The 27,216-nt window shown below is 42.6% G+C and overlaps 1 protein-coding gene across 1 annotated transcript; it reads left to right on the top strand.

Annotated features, from left to right (window-relative positions):
• The first annotated feature begins 1,716 nt into the window (after window positions 1-1,716).
• EIF1AX (eukaryotic translation initiation factor 1A X-linked) lies at window positions 1,717-24,899 on the top strand. Its single transcript, XM_029603387.1, has 7 exons — window positions 1,717-1,887; window positions 9,531-9,614; window positions 10,110-10,213; window positions 12,090-12,140; window positions 13,203-13,284; window positions 13,376-13,467; window positions 23,319-24,899. The coding sequence occupies exons 1-7, from the start codon at window positions 1,872-1,874 to the stop codon at window positions 23,322-23,324; spliced, it is 435 nt and encodes a 144-aa protein (XP_029459247.1). The 5' UTR covers window positions 1,717-1,871; the 3' UTR covers window positions 23,325-24,899.
• The last annotated feature ends 2,317 nt before the right edge of the window (window positions 24,900-27,216 follow it).

Genomic DNA, 27,216 nt, shown 5'->3' with positions numbered 1-27,216 from the left:
CAGTAAGGGGTAATAGTGCGTCGAAAATACGCGTCCAACCCCCTCGAGACTAATAGCGCCCACAACATGCAAATGCATATTGATGGCCCTATTAGTCATTCCCGCGCGATACAGAAAATAAAATCTACCCAAAGGTAGGCGCTAATTTCTGCTGGCACCGGGAAAATGCACAGAAAAGCAGTAAAAACTGCTTTTCTGTGCACCCTCCAACTTAATATCATGGCTATATTAAGTCGGAGGTCCCAAAAGTTAAAAATAGTAAAAAAAAAATAAAATTTAAAATGAACCCACGGCTCGCACGTTGAAAACCGGATGCTCAATTTTGCCGGCGTCTGGTTTATTTATTTATTTACATCTTTTTCTATACCGTCGTTAAGGTGGGTACCGTTACAACGGTTTACAGTAAGGCACAAAAAGTAATGCTATTAAAATCTATCGGTTTACACAGGTGCCATAAGGTTCAGTAACATAGTTTTTAATCAATGTTAGTTGTTAAATGAGTGTGAACACTATCATGTCCAGGTCAATTCTATAGCAGTTTTGAGTCTAGGACTCATTCTATAAATGTAACTAATCCTTTACTGATGAATTCTATTAAAAAATACATACACCCTTAGTGATTACTGTTTGTGTGGGTGTTTCCTAACCCGTGGCTTCAGCGGGTTTGAGAATCAACGCCGGCAAAATTGAGCATCGGCTGTCAACCCGTGAGCCCATTTAAAATTTTTTTTTTTACTTTTTAACTTTTGGGATGCTCCTGTCACAAAAGAGGCGCTAGGGACGCGCTAGGGTCCCTAGTGCCTCTTTTTACCGCGGGCCCTAATTTGCATAAGACACCCTCCTGAATTGCGTGCCCAGGAGAGTGGCCTGTGCGCACGCCGGGAGAGCGGGTGCTCGCCCGCAACTTTTTTTTGTATTGGCTTGCAAGTTAGGCCCTCAGCTTAGTACAGAGAGGAGAAGACACTTTCTTGCAAGGTCCTCAGAAGTGGACTGGAGCAAAGAGAGAGAAGGATTTTTGCAGTTTTTCTAAATGTGTTTACAGTTTATTGCCCTGAGCCTTCTGGCAGGCAGCATCCCCTGCTCGGTGGGTCAGCAGGGCGCTGTATACTTCTTTACCCAGTCCCTGAGGAGGTTGGAGTGACCATGCAGACAAAAGAGAAGCGTTTTGAAGAGGGTTTTTTTTACCACCACATCCACAGAGTTAGAGATCAATTAAATCCTAGCTCATGAAAATCTACGGACCCTGGATGTAACTGCACATTTCATTTGTTGCAGCTTTTACTTATTTAGAACTCAAAGTAAACTTTAAATACCCATCCAGCGAGTCCAGCCTGTTTGTAAGTGAACCTGTCCTGAAGAGCAACGATAACCCATTCGCATACCGGAACACAAGTTCTTAGGCCAAGAAGGTTATCCTACACCCCCCCACACCTTGGGGACTCAGGAAAGGGGAAGGATAAATGTGAGGACAGCCTCACTTCTAAATTGTTTTATGGCCCTTTAGCATCTGTGCTATCCGCCAGGAAAGGGTTACACCTGATTACCTCTGCAATATGGTTTCTTAAAGCTTCGTCTAACAGCCTTACCTCCGAACGGGTGCTCGCCATGTTTTTGTCACGTTTTGTCATCTTGCGCTGGAGGCGGCTGCAATAAAGTTGCTTTCCGTTTGTAGGCGCATGCGCACTACTCGCTCGGCCGCGGAGGAAGTAAAACAAGGGGGCTGAGACGTGGGGTGACGTCAGTGTCTTACTGCCGCAGCCGCGCGTGAGAGCTGCAGGAACAGCCGGAAAGCGGGAGAGTCGCTAGTGCGCGCCCTAGTCAGCGGTAACGGCCGGAGCGGAGAGGCAGCCGCCGCGAGAACACCTACAGCCATGCCCAAGAATAAAGGTGACGGCACTTCCCGTCTGGCGTCGCTCTTAACTAGGCCGGGAGTCTCTTTTTCTCTGCCCGCCAGGCCCTCCTATCTCTGGCCTGTACAGGCCGCGCTGCGCCCGTGCGCTGTCGATTTTGTTTTTTCCGGGCAGTGCAAGACAGGAAGGTGTTTCCCCCTGGACACCACGAGGACCGTAACCTGCTAGGGAGGGGAAAGAGGAAGAAGTGTAAGCGGTGCTGGTGGGGAGGGCTTCAGGATGCTCGGGAGAGGCTGTGCCTTGGGGGAAGCTCTCGCGGGAATGGCGCTGGTAGATCAAGGGAGTTAGCCGCGGTGGCTGGGAAGAAGGAGCTTGCGGCCTTCTCTAGCTGCTGGATTGCCCTTATAAGCGATAGAGACCACACCTGGACAGAGCCTTATACTGGGATGATGAGAAATATAAATTGCAGGATTAGGGGATGAAAGTCTGGGCCCTTAATGAGCTATCTCCATACCGCTGGCGGAGCGCCTCCCGTATGACCCCCTGCAATTTCATCCAGTGTAGGTGGTGGTCTGCCCACTAGAGGAAGGTTCCCACCGGAGCTCACTTGTGACGAAAACTGAACTGAACGCTTTCTTTCATACGTTAAATCGTTTCGTTCAGATTTATACTTTAGTGACTGAGATCAAACATATACTTCTATGACGTGAAATTGAAAAAGAGAAGCACTTTTGAGCGGTATTAGTTAAAAAAAAAACAACTATTGTGGATTAGTTGGTCATTGGTTCAGCTCCAGCTCAGGTTAGTAGTGAGCAAACATTATTGCTATCTGGAAATTGATCTGTGGAATTAATTTTAGTCTTAGGCTAGCTTTCAGTGAGCATGTGACTCCCGTCATTACGCAACCACCATCACAAATTTCCTCCTTTGCTCGTTGTCTCAGTTTAATTACCCGTTGGTTCTCGTAGGTGAGTCTGTATAGAGCAGGGATTATGCATATTGGCTAAGCAGGGGAGAGAAGATAACATGATCACTGCTTGTGTTATATATCTGGAGGGTATCTGTCTTTACCAGTCTACCACGTTTCACAAGCATTAAATTCACAATAAAATAAAAAGCCTGTACTTTTATACACTTCAGAAGTACATCTAAGCAAGAATCTCCCTATATTAAATAAAAATTGTACCTTTTTTAAATTATTGAAACAACATTTTTGCAGTTCTGCACTTCTGGGAGCAACCCTGTTAACAGTCAGTTTTGGGGCTTATTGATTATAATATCACAAATGACAATTCACATGTTCTGCATATGAGAGACCACCTTTTGCAAGCATAACCTCATGTATGGCTCAACTGGAATTTTCTTTTAAGCATGTAGATAACAAAACAATGGTGAAGAATGCTGTAAATCCATTTATGGATAGAGTGGAAAAAGGTCCCTGCAATAGGAACAAAATTGATATTTTAAATTATATTTGGTGAATATTTCCAGTGAAAACATTAATTGAAGATAACCTAACAAGAGCATTGTAATCAAATGATAGAGGGTTATGTGGCTGAGCAGTATTTTATATAAATAAATAGGGCACTAGGACCAGATAATATTCTTCCAAGTGTACTACTCAGAATCATGTGTATTGTACTTACTATTTTAAGAGTCAAAATGGCAGGTTTTTGGAGGCTCCTGGCGAAGAGTATGGAACATTAAGTTTTGACAGGGAAGTAAACAGTTGTTTTAAATGCTGATGAAAATAAGTGTTATACTGTTGAGGGCTGTTGATTGGGAGAGTGAGATGTTTGATAGTCCCCATGACATGAGAATCCCTATTATACACTGACATATTTTGGGTGGCATATATAAGAAAGTGTTAGTGCTGCAAAGATGTTTTTTCTAATATGAAAAGAGCACATGTTCCCATAGTCGACAAATTGGTTTTATGCTAATATGTATGCAGGCAGCATCCCACAAAGTAGGTGTGTTTTGCAGCAGGTCTATGGGGAAATCAGAGCCAACAAGAATTCATGACAGGTTCACAAAGTCCGAAGCATCTTTTTAGCCTCATATTGTCAGGCTCCTAAAAAACAATTTCAGCCGTATCTTTTCAGACAGAGCTTTCCTAAAACATGGCCAAGAACAGAGAGACAGAAATCCTGAAGCCTAAAAAGTGATCAAAATGAGAACCAGGCAGATGCAGTTTATGAAAATGTTGGCTTGTATATTACAAAGTGAAAACAAGATAAAAAACTCTTTCTAATTTATAAAGCCCTTGTCAAGTTACTTTCGTGCATCCATCTTTAACAAAAAAAATGGCTAAATTGTAAACTAAAAAGGGAACCACTGAGCTAATAAAGGGAACATGTGACTTATGTACACTGAAAGGTTGTCCAAGCTGAGGATATTTTTCTTTAAGAAAAGGGTGGTTTCCTAGCGTGTAGCAGATGGATTCAGGATCAATGGGTATAGTGTGCTCCTGATAGCAGTTGGAGACTGAGTCAGATTTCAATCTGACCTCAGCACCAGTACATATACCCATGCAGGAAGCTCTGCTCTTCAGTATTTTCCGTCTCCATAGCAGTTCGGGACCCTATACACGCTTGCTCAACGTTAGAGTATTCAAACCAAAGAAGAAAGAAAATTCCAAACAAAGAAGAAATCTTACCTCTCCAGACGAGCCCTGCTCTCCTGTGGTGATACCTAAGAGTCCCTCCCCCAGTTGAGATTTCCTGAGGTGATTTCAGAGATCCCTCAGGTAGGCCTCGGTCCAGTAGCTGGTTCCCGGCGTGGACTTGGCCCCCGGCAACGGGAGCGGCTGAGAGGCAGCGGGTGCAATACCGAGTGTGGCAGTGAAGGTACTTCCCTCTCCCCCCCACAGCTGGAGACCTCCCGGAATGAAACCGGGAAACGCCGAGACAAGGTAAGGTAGAAAACATTTTTCTAGGTCTCCGCGGCTCGGATAGCCCCACAGATTGCCAGCCGGCGTCTGTACCATCGGGTTGATCAGCCCAGGCTGGGCTAGACCCAGATCGGATATGAGGGTCTTCCCACATGGAGACCCTCTGAGGTGGTCGCCATCTTGCTCGCGTGGTCGCCGACGCCATTTCGCCGCTCTGCCCGCCTAACTGAACCGTGCGCACAGGGAGGAGCTAGGCGCACAAATTACTTGATCGCACAGCAGCGCACACATAAGTGCCGTACACACAGCTACGCGCACAACTGTGCCAGGCGCACAAGTTAAGGCCGTGCGCACAGCGGCGCGCGCATCCCAGCCTATACGCACATCTTGGGCACACCCAGAGCGCATAGCTAAGCCTCCCGGCACGCACATTAAATGCACAGACCGGGGTTTCAACGACCTACGCGCACAAAACCATGGCACCACCGGCCAAGAAAACCAAGGCACAAGCCCTCTGCCCAGCCTGCCACATAAGAGCGGCGCAGCACAAGGAGGCCGCGGCTCTGTCTACAGTGCGAGGAGGCCCTGGGAGAACCTGGACAAGGCCCTCCCCAGCCATTGCAGGAATCCGGATCCACCGATAGTACCCCGGACCTCTCCATCCCCGGGGAACGCAGCGGCCTTTAATCTAGACCCAAGATCCTTCTCCTGGGTAGAATTATTTAAGGGTCTACACAGTTTTGTCCACATGCAGCCGCCACCGATGGCACAGACACATCTGCCACCAGAGGACCCTTGCCTCCCAGGGCCCTCCAGGCCTTCCAGTGATATGTTCCCCCCATGTCAAAAGCCTCGCTATAGGGGACATGGACCCCTCGGACGAGGATCAAGACCCCCAGAGGAAGGGGAAATACCTTCAGGAACGGAACCTTACCGAACCATGAGGCGCTTATTCTCCAAAGACAAGATACCAGATCTTGTGGCTCTCAGCTTGAAGGAGCTCGCCATTCCAGGCACAAGTGCCACAGAGGAACCAAAGACGAACTCTCTCCTAAAAGGGCTCTGACAGGCCTCCCGCCATTTCCCCTTGCTGCAAGCTGATCAACTTGGAATGGGAAGCCCCGGAGGCCAGTTTCAAAGGGGGGCAGGCCCTGGAAGCCTTATAGCCACTGGAACCCTCTGCCAAAGATCTACTAGTGTTCCCCAAAGTGGCTGCCATGGTCTGCACGGTCACCAAGCGCACTACCATCCCAGTTGAGGGAGGAGCGTCAAAGATGCCCAGGACAGACATCTGGACTCCATCCTTAAATTGTCATTTGATGTATCAGCTATGTCACTATAGATTGCTGCCTGCTGTGCCGTGGTAACACGCGCCTGCTTATCCATGACCAGGAAATGCCGCCACGCCTGGTAAAGCACTAGAACCAGCAGTATCCTTCCTCACGGATGCGACCTCTGATCTGGTACGCACCTCAGCCAGGGGCGTCTCATCCGTAGTGGCAGCCAGAAGGCAACTTTGGCTCCGAAGTTGGTCAGCCGACCGCGACTTCCAAGAACAAACTCACGAGAATGCCCTTTAGAGGAGCCCTCCTGTTCGGAAGCGAACTGGAGAAGTTAGCCGACAAATGGGGTAAATCCCCAGTACCTCGGCTACCGGAGGACAAGAACAAAAGCCAATGCCCCCTCTCCCCGATTACCTAGGGGCAGAGGATCACAGCGCTTCAGACCCTACAAGAGTACATACCAAGCCCCTTGCCCCGCAGGCAGGGGCCAGTCCTTTCGGAACAAACACAACAAGAGGGGAGCCAGCACAGGCCCCAGCCTCACCCCACAATGAGAATCAGCCAACCCATCCACAGGAAGAAGCCATAGGGAGCAGGCTTGCCCTATTCTGCCAAAGATGGGTTGAGATAACAGCGGACAAGTGGGTCCTAACCATCATTCAAAAGGGATACTATCTGGACTTCCACAACATCCCTCCGGACAAGTTCGTGAAATCTCCATGCCACGCACCCTCCAAGAGGACGGCAGTGGAAACCACACTGGCCAAATTGCTTGCCCTAAAGGCCATAACATCTGTGCCCACGTGTATCATGGGGAGAGATGGGATACTAAGGATAGGAAGAGGAGCACCATAGGGGGAGAGTTGGGGTGATGAAGAGGAGCACCGTGGAGAGAACTGAGGTGAGATAAAAGGAACATTATGAAAAGAGACGGAACATGGGGAAGGGAAGTGTCTGCCTAGTTCCTAGAAGGTGAATTGTGGCTCTCAAGTTCTGTATGCAGAGCCATTTTCAAGGGGTTCCCTTGTATTGGTGCATATTTGATTCAAGATTCATGTTTATTTGTATAATTTATCCTGAAAACCACACTTTCTTATTATATTAGATGACTGAAGTTCATCATGAGTTCTTTGTAAACCGGCATGATGTGCTCCACGAATGTCGGTAAATAAAAGTTAAATAAATAAAATAAATCCCTGCCTGGCTCCTAAAAATTAACTGGTGATGCCTAAGATTTTCTATTATTTTCCAGTCCTGCACTAAAGCATGGCTTAATTGCAAAATTAAAGCAGTTTAAGATGAGGATTAACCAGTAATAGTTTTTTTTCTGTATTGTGACTAGTAGTGAAGTTAATTTCATGGATGGAATATTCATTCATATAACTGACTGGACTCCTAATCGAAATACCTAAATATAACTTTTTTTTTAATGCAGATGTTTGTTTATATGGTATTAACATCAATGTGTTCAGGCATTCATGGACACTTACTATAAAACAGAAATTAAAAACCAAACTAAATAAAATACTCTATCTGAGGAACCTACATCAGCCACAAGACAGTAAAAATCTAGATGAATACAGCTCTAGAATATTTACATTTTTTAAGTTTGCTTTTCATGACTGGTCATCTACTTCAAAGCAGATTACATTCAGGTACAGTAGGTACTTCTCTGTCCCCAGAGGGCTCACAATCTAAGTTTCTATGTGAGACCATGGAGGATGAAGTAACTTGCCCAAGGTCACAAAGCATGTCAGCCAGATTGGAAACCTGGCTTCCCTGGTTTGCAGCCTGCTGTTCTAACCACTGAGCTGCTTCTTCACTAGAATATACATCTCTAGGACTGGAAAAATCTTGGGATATTAGCTACTAGATCACCCAGGACTGAAGAGCTGCCAACATGGAGCAGCCCCTATGACAGGACCTGGGGACTCACTGCTGGGACAGGAGCTGAGGCCTAAGCCAGGCCAAAGCTGCCTAGAAAAGTCTAGGGGCATGGAATGGAAGCGGAGAGAAATGCAGGAGGAGAAGGGAAGAGGAGAACAAGGTAAAAGCAAAGAAAAGGCGGAGGGAAAAATCTGTAAATAATCTTTCCCTCCTGGCTCCTAAACCTTTTGGCTGGCACCTAGGTTTTCAAAAAATGTTACACCCCTGATAATCTTATTTTAGGAACTTTAAAGCCTGACAAGCTTTTATCATAATCTAGCCTCTGAAGCAAAGATCAGAATGCATTTGTAGGTTTGGTGGCTTCTTCCTGTTAAAATTGCTAGTAAACATTACAAGATAATTTGCAATATTAGGAAGTTACAAATTATCCTGTGGAAAGTATTTTTTTGTGTTTTTTAATTGTGATGTGTGCTGTGAAGACTTTTTACAAGACACTGGACCTTTTCTGTGCCTCTAGCTGGAGTAATAGTGCTGAGGCAGGGAAAACTAAAGTTGTTACAGATTTTTATGATTTATTATATATTGTATGATATGATTTATTTTTATGCTTTTGTAGCTTGGGGTTTTTTTTACTTTATTAGTTTAACATGATTCAAATGCAAACATATTTGAAAGGAAATACAAAGAATAAAGTTGCAGACAAGTATCATGCAACTACACAAAAAGAAAAATATATGCAGCCCATTCTCCTTGATGATATAAAAATAATATGGGGGAGGCAGCAAAAAGGTCCAGGAACGAAATAGACCATTCAATAGTAATACAAAGCTGGTAACAGAAAGGAGTCCTTACTGATAATGTGTTATACACATCTCAGGTGGATTGAGGCTCGTTTGGCTTCAATGAAATCCTGCAAATGAATGGGGTCAAAGAAAATATGTTTAAGTGCATTCAACACCACAACACATTTACACGGATATCTAATTATACAGGAGGCCCCCAAGGGCCAAAACTTCAGGTTTTAAAGAGAAATTTCCTTCTGCATTCCTGAGTTGACTTTGCAAAATCTGGAAAAATCCAGATTTTTTTTTCCCCTTTAAATAGCAAATCTCTCTTTTGAAAAAAAAAAGACTAAGAATATTTCGGTCCTGTAGAAAAACAAAGGAAACAAAGTTGCTCTATTATGAAATGGTAATGAAGAATTCTCAGTAAAATCAGATTCAATGCAACTTCTTGTGATGTTTTATCCTTGTCTTTCTTAGTTGATGGCAAATAGTAAACCTTTTGAACTGAAGAAAAAGCAGAATCCTGAATCTGAAGAATTTCTTTGTTGATTTTGTAGCTTTTTATGTTTTGTAAACTGCTTTGGGTTGGATTGTCCAGGCAAGGTAGTATAGAAATGTAATATTTAAAAATAACTGTGAGATTTGCTCAAAGTAAATTTTCAACTTCATAAAAGCAGGTTAAGAAGGAGAAATTGACTTGTATGATCCTTGTTAGTCAAGTTTATTGTGAAATGTTAGCTCTAAAGTGTGTCTACTTTCTTAACCATTTTTCTTTTATAGAGATTTTGCAGTACATGCAGTGCTTGACTTCCTTTTCATTTTATCTTGCTAGGTAAGGGAGGTAAAAACAGGCGACGTGGTAAGAATGAAAATGAGTCAGAAAAGAGAGAGCTGGTGTTTAAGGAAGATGGACAAGGTGAGATTTTATATTAAATTACAGTGACAATGCGCAGGGCCCCAAGGCTCGGGTTGTATTGGTGGAGATAATCCACTCCTCCTGGCCATTGAGCAGCACAGAGGCATTGTCTTGGAAGTGACTTTCCTCCCGCTGTTGAGGCCAGTAAATTTTCCTCTGCTGTCTAGGGTGTGCGAGGATTAAATAATGCCTAGAAAAATTCAAAGTTTGACAAAGTAAGTTGGGAACATTTTTGTGTGCGCTCAGCCTGATTTCAAATGTGACCTTCATTTTCTTTTTGCAAGAACCATAAAGTAGGTTAGGAAGAGACCTTTAGTAAGTTAACGGATGTTTAAGAATGCAAGCTGTTTGTGTCAGGCACTACCTATCCTGATAAGGCTATGTTTCAGAAATGTTACCTTTGTTGGTGGTGTTAATGGGAAATTGGGACTGGGCTACTGGATATTTTGATATAATGAAACACTGATTCAGAGATCTTTTTGTATTTTCTTGTAGAATATGCCCAGGTGATCAAGATGCTGGGTAATGGTCGGTTGGAAGCAATGTGTTTTGATGGTGTAAAGAGGTTATGTCATATTAGAGGGAAATTACGAAAAAAGGTAAATCTGGACTCTTCAGATTTTTTTTTTGTTGAAATTTGGTATTGTGGATCACAATTTGTGGTCATATATGTGGCAGAATTAGAGGGAAAGGAGTATGAGAAACTAGACTTATGTAGGTAGGACTGTCCTTGCTGACCCAGGTTTGCTGCTGTATTAAAGCACCAGTGGGGTGCCAAAATGTGGTAAAAACAAATCCCCAAGGTCCATGGTTGGAAAGCGATTATGCTATTTCATGTTTCAGTTAGTACTGAGTTTCTTACCACCACAATAGTCTCAAACTTTAGAGATTATTGTGCTTAGTGACAGGTTTTATACACCAATGTTGTTTTACTTTGCCTAAAGCCCAATATGTAATAACTTGTATTAAAAAAAAAAAAAAAACCCCTTCAATTTGTTCCCTAATGTGTATATAAACTCTACAGTGCCTCGTTTTTTTTGTAAAATGTTTGCTTTGGCACATACCTTGCACAAGCAGATGCTACTCAGTGGCCTTTACTTCCACCTTTCAAAGGCTACAAAACCAGTCGTGTTTTCAGGATATCCAAAATGAATGTTTAGCAAATATATGTGCATACACATGGGTTAGGAATCAGGTTAATTTGCATATTTGGTTACCTTGAAAACCACATCTGGTTTTGGTCCCCTTACTAGGCTAACATATCATAATGCTCTCCCTACACCACTAATTCATAAACTCGGATCTCAAAACCTAATTCTGGTTTTGGCTATATTCAGTGTACTCACTGGAAGAGAGAGGGGACATGGATATGAAAGAAACATTCAAATGTTTAGTAGGCTTCAGTAAAGTAGATGGCTGCATTTTTTTTTAAATAAAAAATTCAAGGACAAAGGATCATGATACAAAGTCAGAGAAAAGAAAACTGAACAGGTGTGAGGTAATACTTTGCTGAAAGGGTAGTGGATGACTGTTATAGCCCACCAGCAGACATGGTAGCAACTAAAACTGCAACAGAATCTAAACTTGCTTGGGGGAGTGGTAGGTAAAAGAAATGGAGACTCTTGAATGCTGGACTGGCTAAGGAAACCTATTCAATCACATGGAATAGTAGAGGCCCACAAAGGGAAGATGACAAAGCCAACTTGCTACATCAAGCTCTCAAGCACAGCTGGCTAGGTCAACCAACATGAAACTGTACATGTCTTTGGTACATTCTTAGATATAACCAAGGGGGAGGTAGCACACTTCTGAGCTTAGGATGCAAACTGGCTTAGCTAAACTTTGCACCTGGAGAGGAGGAGTAATAACCTGCAGTTAATCAAGCTTTTAGTGCTGATGGCTGGGACATACCCTCAAACATAGTGTAGACAGAGGCAACCAGGTAGACTGGCTGGACAAAATGGTCCTTATCTGCTGGCATCTACTGTTACCATTTGTGACGTGCATTTGCATACATTTGTTCTGAAACTAGGGCTACCCACTGGAACACACTCAACTTCACTCTCACACTTTGTTGTCCAGTAGTTTGGCATGAGATCCTATTTTATAGTGATGGCTTTACATCTGTTCTGTTGATACTGTGGTTTTGTACAAAACAAATCTTTGCAATCTGCCATGTAAGGTCTGTGATATCACACTTTGAAGTGAAGCTTTTTGGAATGCCTCACTAACAGATGTTTCTGCAGCCCTCTGTAAGGGACAGAATTGCCCCTGTGGATTCATGTCATAATTATTCAATAAGAGACATGGGAAGTTAACATTAATATTTTATTTTTTTCCCAGCTGCTTTCTGATAGGCTGAATTTGTGCTTTTATGAGCTAAAGAGTCTGTTCAGTGTGATATGGTCAGTAGTTGCTATATCTGAGGATTTGTTTGACTGTTTTGCCAACATTGCATAATTGACTTTTTTTCAGGTGTGGATAAACACATCCGACATTATATTGGTTGGATTAAGAGATTACCAGGTAAGTACGTTCTATAATTTTCTCCCTTATCTAAATAATATATTGCGTTTTATCAGTGATCTTTAGCATAAAGAACTGAAGTAAAGGGAAGATCGTCTCCAACAATTGAACTGGGTAGTCTAAATTAACATTTGATATACTTTTTTGTACTTTTTCTGATACAGGTCTCTTGTTCTGATTAGTATCATTTGGGTATCAAGGTGATAGTCACTGGAACAGCCCACTTTGGCCATTTTTAGGTTTTGGATAATTTGAGTTGGTCGAATTGTGCTTTTCCAAGGATTAAAACCTTGGTAGAAAGCACTATGAGTAGTTTGAAATTGGCAACTTATTAAAGTTGGTAGCATTTTGAGCACTTTTTTAAGTTTTACTTCAACCTCTGGGATTGGCTCTTTGCATTAGACATTGATTATATTAAGAGGTCCGGGAGAGTTTATTGGAAGGTGTTTCATGCTCTTACTGCATTTAAAAAATGTTAAGTATTGATATTTTCACTGCTGGCTTTCCCACTGGTTGCTGAAATATCACTGTTTAAACATATTTCTGTTTCAAAAGAAACACAGCACCCATTGTTTTTATTTATTTTACTATTTTGTTTTAAGTTTCTAACTGCTTTGCATATTATATGTGCTCTGGTTTTGTCAGTCAAAATGCAAGTATATCAAATAAAACTTTTCTGTTGCTTGCTTCCCAGTCTGTTTTACAAAGTACATAGTAACCATGTTTTATACTTGTAATACATTGTGATATTATATAACTTAAGTATAAGATTCAGTTTTGCCTTCAGAAATGTTTTTTGAGAGAAAATATAATTAAATTATTGTATAGTTGTGGTTTTTTTTTCTGTTTCTTAAAGTAGTAGTGACTATGATGATCAAGCTCCATTTGCGAAGATAGTATGAAATTCCATCAAGTTTTTTTTTTTGTTTTTTTTTAAAGACTATTTTAAAGCGTACATGAAATAAAGCTTAGGGGGAAGAGAAAATAAAGAGATTAGGGGTAGTAAATTGAAGGTAATTTCTCAGTGTGGAGCAATACATTCAAATACTTTATTTGTGTCAGGATAACAAAGCTGATGTCATCCTAAAATACAATGCAGATGAAGCCAGAAGTCTGAAAGCCTATGGAGAACTTCCAGAGCATGGTAAGAGAATAGTCCTGTTATGTAGGAGATCCCTGGGCACTACTGAACGGAAACTTTTTTTAACCTTACATTTTAATTTATTTTTTTTTAGCTAAAATCAATGAAACGGACACATTTGGCCCTGGTGATGATGATGAAATCCAGTTTGATGATATTGGAGATGATGATGAAGACATTGATGATGTAAGTAGGAATTACATAAGCATTTTACCTCTGGAAATCTGGGTCTCAGGAATTCTTCAGTAAAATGAGTTGTATTGCAATCGGATCCCAGCCGGTTGGTTTCTTGTTTACACATATCACTCACAAAGTAGATGATATCAGATAAGGATCAATTAGCCCATCAAGTCTGTCAGATTGTCTTCCTCTCTGGTTTTCTACCACTTTGGGGAAAATACGTATCTAAACTCCCCACCACATATGTCTCTTACCTGGCCTCTCAACCTTCTTCCTATCCTTGCCCTCTATATCTGTCCCAAGCATGTTGGAATTATTTTATACTGTTGGTCTTGCCACTACTGCTTGTAGGTTATTACAGCCCTCATATTCTTTTTTAGTTCTTACAGTCCCATATTTAGTTCAATACCCATGCCTCCCTTCCCATGTCTTAACACCAACCTAAAATGACTGAAGGTCAAGCAAGACTTTCAGTTTGTGTTCATGATCAGGAAAGTTGAGGTATGTTACTTGGACCGGGGGAGGATAGATTAAAAAAAACCCAAAAAACTACATTTTTAAGTAGACGTGCCGAATGTTTCCTAATAATAGTAAATACAGGGCTGGTGCTAGCTTTTTTGCTGCCCTGTGAGAAAATTACTGTTCTGCGCCCCCCCCCCCCCCCCCCCCCACACACACACACACACACATATTAATGCAGACTCTGTCCCAGGCCTGTAAAATAAAGCCCAGCTCCTTCCAACAATATCAATTTAAAAAACTGACACCTTCCCAAGTCCTGGATCTTCACCCCCTGCCCGGAATTCATGGTCAGTGCAGGAGTATTAGTTGCCATAGGCAAGCCTTATAGCCTTGCATGACATGCACACACACACACCCTCTACAGTAAAGGGTTTTACATTTATAAATATTTGAAAAATATCAAAGTACAGTATTCTGAGATAAAAATCACTCCAGAAATCCCTGCCAAAAAAAAAAACTTGGAACCAATGTGGTATTAGGCCTGTTGTAACATGCCCTATAACACTAATACACTTCCTATTAGGAGAATACCTCACCGCGGTCACACATGCAGAACATAATCAGACCCTCACCAAATATAGAACAGAGCAACCATAAAGTAGAAATACAAACTTGCAGACAAAGCATAAACTGGAAACCACTAGAAACTAGACTATGCAGTGCAACAATTTAAAAAAAAAAAGAAACCCTGACCATCACCTTTCCTTAAACACAAAAAAATCAAGAAATATAATAAATACATAATCATAACAGTAAAAACATACTAATAGTTTTAAAAACAGTTGTTGAATTAAAGATTGAATAATTAAAAACATTTTTTAAATGTACGAAATACCAATAAAATATTTCAACACGGATAACACCTGAAAAATATAACTGAAAACCATTTTAGAAATTTACGCTCTCCTTGAACTTTTGATTTTTTCTCTCTCTCTCTCTCTGTGTGTCTCTCTCTCTCTCTCCCCGCTTACCCGAACAGGCTCCCTTTCTCTTTCTTTTTCTCTCTCCCCACCTACCCAGGCAGGCTTCCATTCATTCCCATGCACGCACACCCATTCCAGACAGACTCCCAGTCACACAAACACACATCCAGGTAGGCAGAGTCCATGGAGCTTTTTATTTCTTTTCTATTGCTGCTACCCTCCATTGGCTCAATATCCAATTTGCTCCCCTCCCACCCTAAGCTCAGTGCTCTACCCAGCTTGTTCCCTGCTGCATGCCCCTTCCCTCCACTTAATATCCTGCACGGTTTGTTCCCTGCCCCTTCCCTCCATGCCCTGTACAGTTTGATCTCTACCCTCTCTCTCCCCCTCCTTCCCTCCATAAAGTCCTGCACAGTTTACCCCCCCCCTTCTCTAAATGCCCTGCTCAGTTTTTTCCCTGCCCTCTTCTCCCCCCCCCCCCCCAGCTCAGTACCTAGTTTGCTTCAGGCTACCTCTTCCATCTCCAAATAAAGCTGACACTCCTCTGCCCCTCTCTTCTGCCAAAAGCTGCTGCTCTGCTACCTTCTTCCTCTTTGCTGCTTGCTCCAGCCTCATGCAGACTGACACAGTGCAGGACGATATAGGCTTCCTTACTTTTCTGTCCAGCTCCTCCCCGCACTGAAGCTTCTGCTGCTGGTCTTCTTGCCGGCCTCCACGTGGATTAGTTATGCCCTCCCCACCCCTGCTAGTGCACTACCATCCCAGTCATTGGCTGCCTGTGACGTCACTGGGGTCAGGTGGGCCGGCTGGAGCACAGAACGACTTTTGGGTCCTGTGCCTCTGTTCTTCTTTGCCCCTGCCAATGCCTTCTAAGCCACAGATTCATCTCCTGCCAGCTTTGGTGCTGTTCAGATAAGCAAATTTTTATGTTTTTTAAATACTAGTTGTGCCAGTGCAGCACAAATCCCCCCCACCCTCCCCCGACTCAATGTTTTACTACCTACCACCCACATGCACCACCCGCAACAGACTCCACTCCCAGCTGCTTGCAACTCCAACTGGTCTGGTGTCTGCATGCTGCAGCTGACACCTCCATAAATGTGCTGTCCCATGCAAATGCACGGTGTATGCACCCTTTTGTGGCGGGCCTGAGTAAAGAGTATTTATTTTGTGTAAGAGATGTTTATTATGTTTCTTATTTTGTTTAAAGAATTTTTTTAAGTAATGAGATTTGGGAAGTGTGAATTAATTGCTTTTACCTTGTTCCTGCCAACTTAGTGGAATATGGTATTTTTAGCATTACAGTGTTTTGTTTTTGAAAACAGAGAAGAAAGTTAAAATCAGCAGTTTAAACGATTTTCTCCAAGGACAAGCAGAATGGTGACGACATCCAATAGAGTCTGGCATAGAAAACTTATGTCAGTTGCTAGAACTTTGACTGAGTCTCAATGAGCATGCCCATGGCATGTTTCATGCCATGTGTCCACTCGGGATCCCTTTAGTCTTTCATTTTTCACAGAGCCATGTGGTCGCAGTCTCACTTCAGTGGGATATTTTTCTGTTTTTGAAATTTCCTGTTTACTTCCTTTCACGTATCTACGCACGGTTCCACAATCTTCCTCAATAGTCTCCCTAGATTGCTTTTTCAAGCATTCCTTTTACAGTCTGTTCCTTCTAGGCAGTGTTGCCGTCTGTGCCCCCTGGCCATCAGCTACCCACCATCACAGAGTTCAATTTTGCATCCCTTTTGTTTCATGCTGCCTTGTCTGGGTTCCAGCGGTGCTCCCAATGCAGGAGTACTATATCACGGATCCCTCATATTAGATGTGCCCACTTGCTTGGGGGCATCTCATGATGTCCAGGGCTGCCACAAGTACGCAGGAATGACCCCCAGAGGATTTGATGGAATGTCTGTTCTGGCACCGGAAGACTGATGCATTGGAGACATCGCCATTAAAGGACTTCAGAGCTGCACCAATGGAAATGGAGTCATTGGGGGGGGGACGGGACATTAGTTCCCTCAGCATCAATGGCCAGTAGGGAATCCAGAGACAGGCGGCCATTTCCCAGCTTCTCCCAGATGAAGAAGGCCTCAGGGTCACCCTCATTGTTCAAGGCACCAGGGAAGACCCATATCTCATGTTAATGGAAGCCAAAGAAGCATCAACATTGGTCCACTTCTGTGCACAGTGCCAAGCATGGGGTGGTCCAGCACATGCTGAGAAACCCTCCGAAGCAACCCCGTTGAGAGGAGAGCTCAGGCTCGATTCCCTACATGCCCTTGGCACATTATCAACTTTGGCATTTGTATCTGTGCCCATTGCCTCACTGGTATGGAGGCGGCCGTCCCAATGGTTATCCCAGTCTTTTTGGGAGAGGAAGGCTCCCAACCTAGAGGGAACGAGACTCTTTGGGGGTCCAGGCCCCACTGGCCAGCCACTCTGGTTATTGACCCACTGGCCGGGTCAGAGCGCCCAGGGATTTCCTCCCCTGTCAGTCAGAATCCTCATATTCCTGGGGTACTGGAACTGACAATGGTTCAGATGATGGCGCATCAGTGGGTCTCCCCTCCAATCCCTTTCCTTCCTCAGACAGAAGGAAGTCCCTGCCTGAGGACCTCTCCTTCGCAGGATTTGTGTGGTTGATGACAGAAGTCTTCTACATTGCAGATGGAGGAAGACTCTAGGCACAAGATGCTGAATATCCTCCAATACCTGTAGCCTCCTAAAGAGATTGTGGCAGTCCCAGTGCACAAAATCTTTCAAGTGTTGCTGTTGAGGATGTGGAAGAACCCCCTTCATTGACTTCTTTAAATAAAAAGGTTGAATTTGCTGTCAAGAAGGACAAGAGCTCTAGAACTCACTCCTCTGTGTCCCCAGGGAAGGATCCTCAAGCTATGATATTCTTGGGAGGAAAGTTTTTCAGGGTGTCATGCTTAATGCTTGCATAGCACCTACCAGCTCTTCATGAGTCAGTATATGCAGTGCATTCTGAAGCAGGTACAGGAGGTTGCCAAGCAGCATCCTCAGAAGCAACAAAACTTCTCCAATCACTGGACCTACAATGTTTTTGAGGTGGCATCGAGAGTCTCTGCCATTTGAAGAGGTGTGCTTAAACTTTCCTTGCTGTGCATCTCTGATCTCCATCCAGAGATGCAGGAATGATGTGCTGACGTACTGTGCATTGAAGAGCACCTCTTTGAAGACCATATTAAGCATGCGGCAGCACTGATATGTGATCACTGTGTGATGCTTCAGCAGCTCTCCAGTCCTGCTCTAGACCCACCTCCTCTTCTAGGAAGTATCTGAAATCAGACCAGAGGAAACACTTCTTACACCCGAGGAGGCACAATCCTTCACTGTCTGTCCCATGCTCAGTAGGCCCCTCACAACTGTATTAGGCAGCAGAGGGCACCTAAGCCCTCCATGGTACTCTCCAACCAACACCCTGGACAGGATTTTGACTAGACCGCAGAGAGCATAGCCAAGATTCCTGTACCTGTCTTGGATTTCCAGGTTAGGGACAAATTGTAATTCTACATGAATCTGTGCCCAGTATAACCTTGAATGAGGGGGGGGTCCTTGACCTTGTCTAGAAAGGGTACAAATCTATTGGGTGTCCCACCAAATCACCCTCTGAACCTCTCTTGAGGATGATCAGCACATCAGGAAGTGCTGCTCACAGAGCTGCTCTCCTCCTTTAATGGTTAGAGCAATTGAGTCTGTTCCACCTGGACAGAGAGTGGAGATTCTACTCAACTACTTCCCGATTCCAAAGAAAACCTATCCTAGACCTAAAGGCCTTGAACAAGTTTGTCAAAAGAGAAGTTCAAGATTTTCCTAGGCACCTTGATCCCCTTTCTGCAAAAAGGGGACTGGCTATATGATCTGAACCCACTCACATCAAGGTATTCCCAGATCACAGGAAATATCTCCTATTTATTGTGGGGAAATTGGCACCTTCAGTACCACGTTCTGTTTGGGTTTGCCACCCGCACTACATGTCTTCACAGAATGCTTGACCATGTTGGCAGCACACTGCACGTGCTGGGGATGCACGTTTCCCTATTTGTACAATTGGTTGGTCAAGAGCACATCTCTGGCAGGAGCTGAGGAGTCAATGTGCATGACCATACGGGTGCTGGAGTTACTAGGATTTATTATCAACTATCCCAAGTCTCACCTCAGCCTATCACTTCAGTTGGAGTTTATTGGAACTCTACTAAACATGACTTGGGCCAAAGCCTTCCTCCCGCAGCAATGGGACAAACACCCTGATGACCATAGCAGAGGAGATCCAAGAGAATCAGGCAACAGCTTGACACATGTTGAGGTGGTTAGGCCATATGGCTGCAACCATTCATGTTGCATCCATGGCATGATTGTATATGAGAAGAGCCCAATGGACCTTGAGGTCACAGTGGCTACACCTCACTCAGGATCTTTGAGACACTATCCAGGTTGTTCCACCACTCAAGGACATGCTGTATCCTGGTGGCAGGAAAATTCCAATCTGGTTCAGGGTGTCCCCCTTCCAAATTCCTGTGATTCAAATCGTCCTGACAACAAATGCATCCATCTTGTGTTAGGGAGCTCATGCAGTTAGACTTTGCATCTGGGAAAGTCAGTACCAGATAAACTTCCCGGAGATCCAGCCGATTCAGTACTCTCTATGGGCTTTGAGAAAGAGCCTGTCCAACAAAGTTGTCCTGTTCAAGACGAACAATCGAGTGGCGATATATTACATCAACAAGCAGGGAAGTACAGGCTCATATCACCTATCACACATCTATCCAGTTGTGTACTTGGGCCATTCCTTGGGACAAGATGCTCTGGGCCACCTGTCTGACCGGTGTGGAGAATGGGTTGGTGGACAGACTGTCAGTCCTTCAGATCCCATGAATGGCAGTATTGAATCGGATCATCTGCCTCTGAGGCACTGTTCGCAGCGCCTTGGAACTGAAAGGTCCCGCTCTTCTACTCCCACGTACAGGGCGCACAGCAAGCTAGCTTCAGATGCTTTCACCCTTCATTAGGGTCAGGGACTTCTGTATTTGTATTTTCCAGTTCCACTGGTAGTGAAGACTTTTTGTTGAAGCTCAGGAAGGACAGGGGGACCATGATCCTCATAGCCCCCAATTGGGCGGGACAGATCTGGTTTCCACTCCTTTGGGAGATGTCCATTCAAGAACCAATCAGACTGGGAATTTCCCCAGATCTCATTGCTCAGGGCAGATTGTGCCATCCCAGTCTCCAGTCCCTCTCACTCACAGCTTGGATGTTGAGAGGCTGATTCTGTAACCCCTTGACTTTTCAGAGGATGTGTCTCAGGTCCTCTTAGCTTCCAGAAAGCCTTCCACTAGGAAGTCCTATGGACTGAAGTGAAGGAGGTTTGCTCTGTGGTATGAACACAAGGCCCTAGATTCCTTCTCCTGCTCTACACAAAAACCTGCTGGACTACCTTCTTACACCTCTTGGAAGGTGGTCTTAAGACCAGTTCAGTTAGGTTTCACCTTAGTGTAATTGCATATCATGACCGTATAGAAGATAATTCCATCTCTGTATAGCCTTTAATTGTACATTTCATGCAGGGTCTGCTTCATTTGAAGCCTCCCATCAAACTACCTGCTGTGTCCTGGGACCTCAGCATGGTTCTGTCCCAGCTAATGAAAGCTCCTTTGAACCACTGCACTCCTGTGACCAGACTAGAAGGTTATTTTTGGTGGTGGTCACTTCAGCATGCAGGGTCAGTGAGCTTTGGGCTTTAGTGACTTATCTGCTTTACAGTAAGGATTTTCATGAAAGCGTGGTCTTGCATACACACTCTTAAGCTCCTGTTAAGGTGGTGTCTGAATTCCATCTTAACCAGTCCGCTGTCCTTCCAGCATTGTTCCCCAGTCTTGATTCTCACCAAGGTGAACAGGCCCTGCACAGTTTGGATTGCAAGAGAGCCTTGGCCTGCTATCTGAAGCGGACAAAGGCATAGAAAATCCACTCAGCTTTTTGTTTCTTTTGATCAGAACAAGCTGGGGATTTCTTTTGCCAAACAGACACTCTCAGCTAGCAGACTGCATCTCCTTCTGTTAAGCCCGGGTGGGCTTCACTCTCTTAGGCAGTGTCAAGATTCACTCTGTCCGGTCCTTGGCAGTCAGACCCCATAGAGGAGAACTGCAAGGCTGATATATGGAGTTCTTTCCACTCATTCACATCGCATTACTTTTTGGGCAGGGTTGGCCAACACAACAGGTTTGGCCAGTCTGTCTTCTGGAAATTGTTTGAAGTGTAGAACCCAAATTTCTTCTCAACTAGGGCCCATTGGTTTTATTCCAGGCTGCACCACCTTAGGGTATATACATATAAAAAAAGACTGATTGCTAACAAAAATATTATTGTGGCTGTGCCCGATGGCACTGGTTTTCTTGTTCCCCTTTTTTGTTGTGGGCCACCTGTAGCTAGAGATTCACCCATGTGTGAGGACAGCAGGATGTCAGTCCTCACAAGACCTGCTCACTTCCCCTTGGAAAATCTTCATGGATTTTTTTTTTTTAGCTAAATTATCAGACTGAAATGATCCTGCATGGACGCATGGTATAGTGCAGTGGTTCTCAACCTTTTTCCCATCGTGACACACCTGATAGACCACTCTCACATCTGTGACACACTGCTCATTACAATTCATGGCAGGAAAAAAAAAATGCCTAGTATTATTTTTATTGTTGAGAATGACACAAAGGAAAGATAAGTACTCTGAACAGAAATTGCATAAACATCCCATATCAAAACAGCGCCCATTTCCAGCACTCAAACTTACAAGGGAAAACTGAAAATATTACACCAGGCTGTAAAACTCCAATACTCCTCCCATTAGGAAAATGGACCAAGCCAGGCTGCTATAGAGCCCTACGCAGAAATTACACGCTAGCAGAAAACCTCACCTAACAAAGAATGAAGAAGACCATAAAGTATAAATAGAAACATGTCAATGAAAACTGAACTGGAAACCACAGCAAGCCAGAGATTCTGTGTGCAGTGTAACAAAGGAAAAAGAGAAACATCACCAGTGTCATAAAACACATCAAGAAATGTAAAATCAATAGCAGTAAAACCAGCTGATGAATGAATTATCCAATAATTAAAAACTCATACCAAATATTTCTAGAGACCAATAAAATATTTCCAAATAGGCACAAAGACCCAATAATGAAAAATAATGATAAAAAAAAATGCTTTGCTATGCATTCCTGGGAACATTTGATATCCAGGTGCCCTGAGATTGTTTTGAGTTAGCAAGAGGAGCATCACTTTCTCCTCTCTCTGTCACACACAAACTCTCTCTCTCACTGGCTCTCAATCATGCACATTTACACATGCGTTTTTTCTCTTATATATGCGTTTTTTCTCTTATATATGCTCTTAATCACATTTACACACAGACTTTCAATCACACACTTGCAGTCTTTCATGCATTCCCACACACACACACACAGACTCTCATTCACACACAAACATGCCCCCTCTCACACACACAGGCTCTCAATCACATACTCTCACACACATACAGGTTCAGTCATACATTTACATTCATGCTATCTCAATCACACACATAGACTCTTTTACACAAACAGGTTTTCAATCACATACTTGCACGTACAGGCTCTGTCACTCACTTACATACATTCTCTCTCTCTCACACACACACTCACACTCACTCTCACTCACACTCACACACACTCTCACACACTCTCACACACACGATGCTCACTCCCCCACCTAACTAGCAACAGCCTCCTCCACTTCCAGTCCTCGTGGTCTCAAGAAAGGACTCCCATCTGCTGCGGGGGCTGACGTTGCTCCTCTTGTGCTCTGTGCCGCGCTGCTCATTCTTAAGGCTGCGCCTTTTTTCTTCGGGCCACACCGCTGACTCCTACTCACCTACTGCATTCCGCCCAGGCTATCAGTATTTTAAGCCTGGGCGGAAGATGAATTTCTATTTCGCTGGGGCAGGGGACCGGGAAGTGTAGACACACCTGTGTGTCTTCGGGCACACTGGTGTGTTGCGACACACCGGTTGAGAACCGCTGGTATAGTGTATACCACGGGCCTACTCAGTGAGGCTCAGTCAAAGTTCTAGAAACTTTGACATAAGTTTTCCATGCCGGATTCAATTGGATGATGTCTCCCATGTGGGAGGACTGACATCCTGCTGTTCTCGGAGAACACCTGTTACAGGTAAGCAACTGCTTTATGCTGACTTAAGCCATATCAGTAGAGATTTCTCATAGATATTTTGTGACGATACTTTTGTCATGTAAGTGTAGTAATTGCTCAGGTAAGCTTTATTTTAAAACTGAGTATACATTTGTGTATCTTAACATTTATTTCCAATTTTTATTAATGAGGTTTTTCTTTACAGATCTAACTTGAGTGAAGAATTGATCCCATTCCAGTTTCATAAGAATTGTTCTACAACGTTTTGATTGGATTTTGAGTGAATTCCTCCCACTGAAGACAAACTTTGTGCTCAATAAAATGATTTTCAATATTTGTTTTAATGTATTTATATTTCTTTCTGTAGAGGCTGGGATTAATGAATTATCATCTAGAAAATGAAAGCATCAAACAAACTGTCTTCTGGGCTAATTTTTTTTAATTAGTTTACACATCTGGGTGTAATAGACATAGCAACATTTGCTGTAAAACATTTATTGCTGCACCATTTCATCCTTACATTCTCTGTAGACCCTTTTAAAATAAAAATTAGTTTTCTGGTAATTATCATGGATATTTGATTCAAATGTTTTGTTCAGGTCCATGTCCCATCCTAAGATGTAATGTCTCTGTGATCTTCCTTCCCTGAAACTAGCATATTGATATTTGATAATCCAGATGGCAGGAATTTGCAATTAAATTAGTAGTATGTAGCTCTTTTCATGTTTTAGTAGTATGTGGCTATTTTTATACAGGTTTTGATACAAAACACATTCTTTCGAAAGGAGATATTGCACGCATTGTCACCAAGATGGCAAGACATCCAAACGGTAGCAGTTTTGTGTAAAATCATCTTGCTGTTATCCTGTGCAAATAGAGTAGTTGCAGAAGTTGAACACTGGGTGGTGCTCAAATTATTGAACATTAAATACTTTCATGCATGCAACACTCAGTTGCTGTTCACTAATTTAAAAAAGTATAGTTTGGGGATTTTTTTTTCTCCTGGTAAAAAAACAAAAAACCCTAATTATCTTTGCCTTGCGATATGTTGAAAGTGTATATCTTGAATAATATTTTTACAGTATAGAAAGGATCCTACGTGAATAATACTTTTATAGTATGCCATTTGGGACTTTCACACTGTGTTAAACTAGCAAGAAAATGTGTATTTACTGTGGAAATATTCTGTATTATATTTCAACTAGGTGGGTTGGAATTGGATAATGATGGAAGCATCCTCCAATCCAGAAGCCTTTGACTTACAAATTAGATCCTCTGAGGTTGACAGGAGGGTCTTGTGAGAAAATAATGAGAAAATGCTTCTATTTTTGGTGCTTAAATGCCAATACTGATATCGTTTTCCATTTCTTCTACTTGCAGTTTCTCTAGTTATCTGTGTAGTCTTCAGAGGCACTGTTGAGATGTTCCATTTGTGTTGGGTGTCGGAACTTGATCTGACAAGGAAAGCATACTTTTAAACACAATGCAATTCATTTTTTTGCTAATGCATTTTAAAGTCCTCCATCCCCCTTATGAAAATCACTTGGTTATAGAAATTTGTGTGGTACAGTTTGGGAAACGGATATGTAAATTTATAAATTACACTTGTGTAAATGGAAAAAAAAATTAAGCTAAAATTCATGTAGGATGTTCTGAAGAGTAATCTTTTGTTGAGATAACCCAGGAAGTAAAATAAATGGATGATGATAAAATAACCTTGAGTTTCTTAATGGAAGAGACATGGCTGTGAAGCTTAATAAAGACGAATGTCACACATATATCTATATATTTTATTTGTTTGTCTTTTTTACATATGTTTTGTTAAAATGATCACCTGAAACTATCGGAGTTATGGTCTAAAAAGAACCTGGCAGCTTAATCGCAGCTGTCAGAGGACTCTGGAATTATTCATTTCCATAGAGCAATTTTCAGTTTGCTAACTTATCTAGTAAATAAAAACAATTCTGCTTGAAAGAAACCAACACTTCATCTTTTGTTTCTTTTATTCTTTTCATTTATTTAGAAAAACTAACTGCATGGCATTGGTAAGTTACTCTCTTCCTCTATCCCTATACAAATTAGACCAAGGCTAATATCTTCTAATTCTTCATTGGCAGAACTTAAAACCAATCAATGCATCATTCTTTTGGTTATCTTCCAGTTGGTCCAATTACATATTGCTTCATGTAACTAAGCCTAAATACTTAAAACCTAGAATGGATGAAAAAGGAGGTATTGCTTATCAACCATATCATGCTGGGTGTCAGTTGCAAATACTTTTTGCAGTAGAGGTGCTGCTGGCCCAATGTTCATGGCTACTGTCTAAAGCCTATCTAAAAATAAATCTTTTTCTAAGATAACAATTAGAGAGCAGAAAATAACTAGCTCTGCAGAATAAAATGCAAAATGTTCCATTGTTTCTCAATATAGCTGACCTAGAATATGGAGACCTCAAACCCGCCCCCCGCCCCCCCAATTGTTTCTACTCTAAATTCCACAAAGCCAGCTAGTTGAATATATGCTCATGGATAAAACCAGCGGTGCAGTGAAAGTGAGAGGTACCAGTTTTCTTGTTTCTAGTCTGTAACAATAAACATTATACCAGATCTATCTGCTTTTAAAGAGTCAGAAGTAAGTGGTAGGGTGTCTGTTTATTTTGGATTTGGCTACACATTTCAAGACCTAAAAGTACAGGCCCACCATTTCCAACTAAAATATGCTAAAAACGGGTAAGTAGCCAGAAGGGAGCGTGGAAGAGGAACAGCCATTTAGAGGATGCTTCTTAAAACCTCCTTGAAGACAGGTTATATCAGTACTGATACCCAGGTCGTCATTTTATCCACCAAGGGAGCAGAAAAGTCTGAATCAGACATACTGGGATTTGAATGTGTCAACCCCAGGGTTACAGGAATGTTCTAGGAGAAGTGTGGGCATGATAATATTGCAATTTCGTTCTTTATTTTTCTATAGTGTACATTTTCCCCAGAATTTGTTTGGCATAGTCATTTAATTTGCATTGTTTTAAATCTTCATAGTATATGTAAAAACCAGTTTAAAAATTGTCCATGTTTTATGAAGCAGCATCGATGGTTTAAGGAGGCTGAGCTGTGTTGAAGGAATCTGACCCACAGATCAGAGATTTAGTATAAACAAATCCCTGCAATATTTATGAAATTCTTCCATAATTTCCAGATAGCACTGACTATTTCTGACTTCAGCTCCAGCCTCCTTCACAATGCTGGCCTGTATATTTTTCCTGTACTAATTTACAGAAAAGTGCATAAGGTTGTGATGCCTAGTATAAAAGCAAAACTAGGCACAAATCTAGGTCTGTCGAACAATGTATACAAGTATTGTATTGGCCTTCTGTACAAATGTCAGTTGGAATCAAATTCCATAGTTTAGGGACAAAGTAAACAAATGCTGAGCTACAAATAGATTCTAGTTTTACTACAGCCTCTGGAAGGACCTGCAGTAACTCCCTGTTGGAAAGACTGAAGTGGTCTTGCTGGCAAATAATTTACCAGCAAATCAGCCAAATAAGCTGGAACTAAATGATTAAGCAACTTAAAGACTGTGCAAAGAACCTTGAACTTAATCCTCCAAGAAACAAACAGGTCTCAAATGCTCATATCTTGAATCCTTTAGAATGCATCACAATTTTTAAAGCCTCCAGTTTTTTTCCAGAACCAGTATCACTGCATTTTTCCTATTTCCAGTTCTTAACCAAATGAATTATACTATCACAGTAAGAACAATTCTCTAAATCAGTTTTATCTGAAAGGTCAGCATTTATCTTCTGAAGCACCTGATAATTTTCTTGCAATTGCATCATTTTATCTGCTTGCTCGTCTAACTTTTGTCCCACATCATCCACTCTTACTGGTCTCTGTGATATTGCCCTTCAGCTCTACCACAGTTTCTATGATACAAGAATTCATATCCTGGAACTGTGCAAAGTCTGCTCTACACGCTTGCTGATCTCTCGGAAAGTTGCTCGACCTCAGGATCATCTACCATCTCAGGCAACCTGGCAGTCCCACCTGCCACCATTCTTGTGGACTTGCACAGCCCAAGGCTTCATCTACAGTAAGAAAAGTCCT

The sequence above is a fragment of the Rhinatrema bivittatum genome, chromosome 5 (genome assembly GCF_901001135.1).
Source record: "Rhinatrema bivittatum chromosome 5, aRhiBiv1.1, whole genome shotgun sequence".
Classification (NCBI taxonomy): Eukaryota; Metazoa; Chordata; class Amphibia; order Gymnophiona; family Rhinatrematidae; genus Rhinatrema; species Rhinatrema bivittatum.
The sequence above is the reverse complement of the archived record's forward strand: the minus strand, read 5'-3'. Positions and strand labels throughout refer to the sequence as shown.

Bases quoted from the DNA above. Each gene is read 5' to 3' on its own strand.
- EIF1AX (XM_029603387.1), top strand. The intron at 10,214-12,089 runs GTAAATCTGGAC...ACTTTTTTTCAG, and splicing joins GAGGGAAATTACGAAAAAAG to GTGTGGATAAACACATCCGA. The intron at 12,141-13,202 runs GTAAGTACGTTC...TATTTGTGTCAG, and splicing joins TTGGATTAAGAGATTACCAG to GATAACAAAGCTGATGTCAT.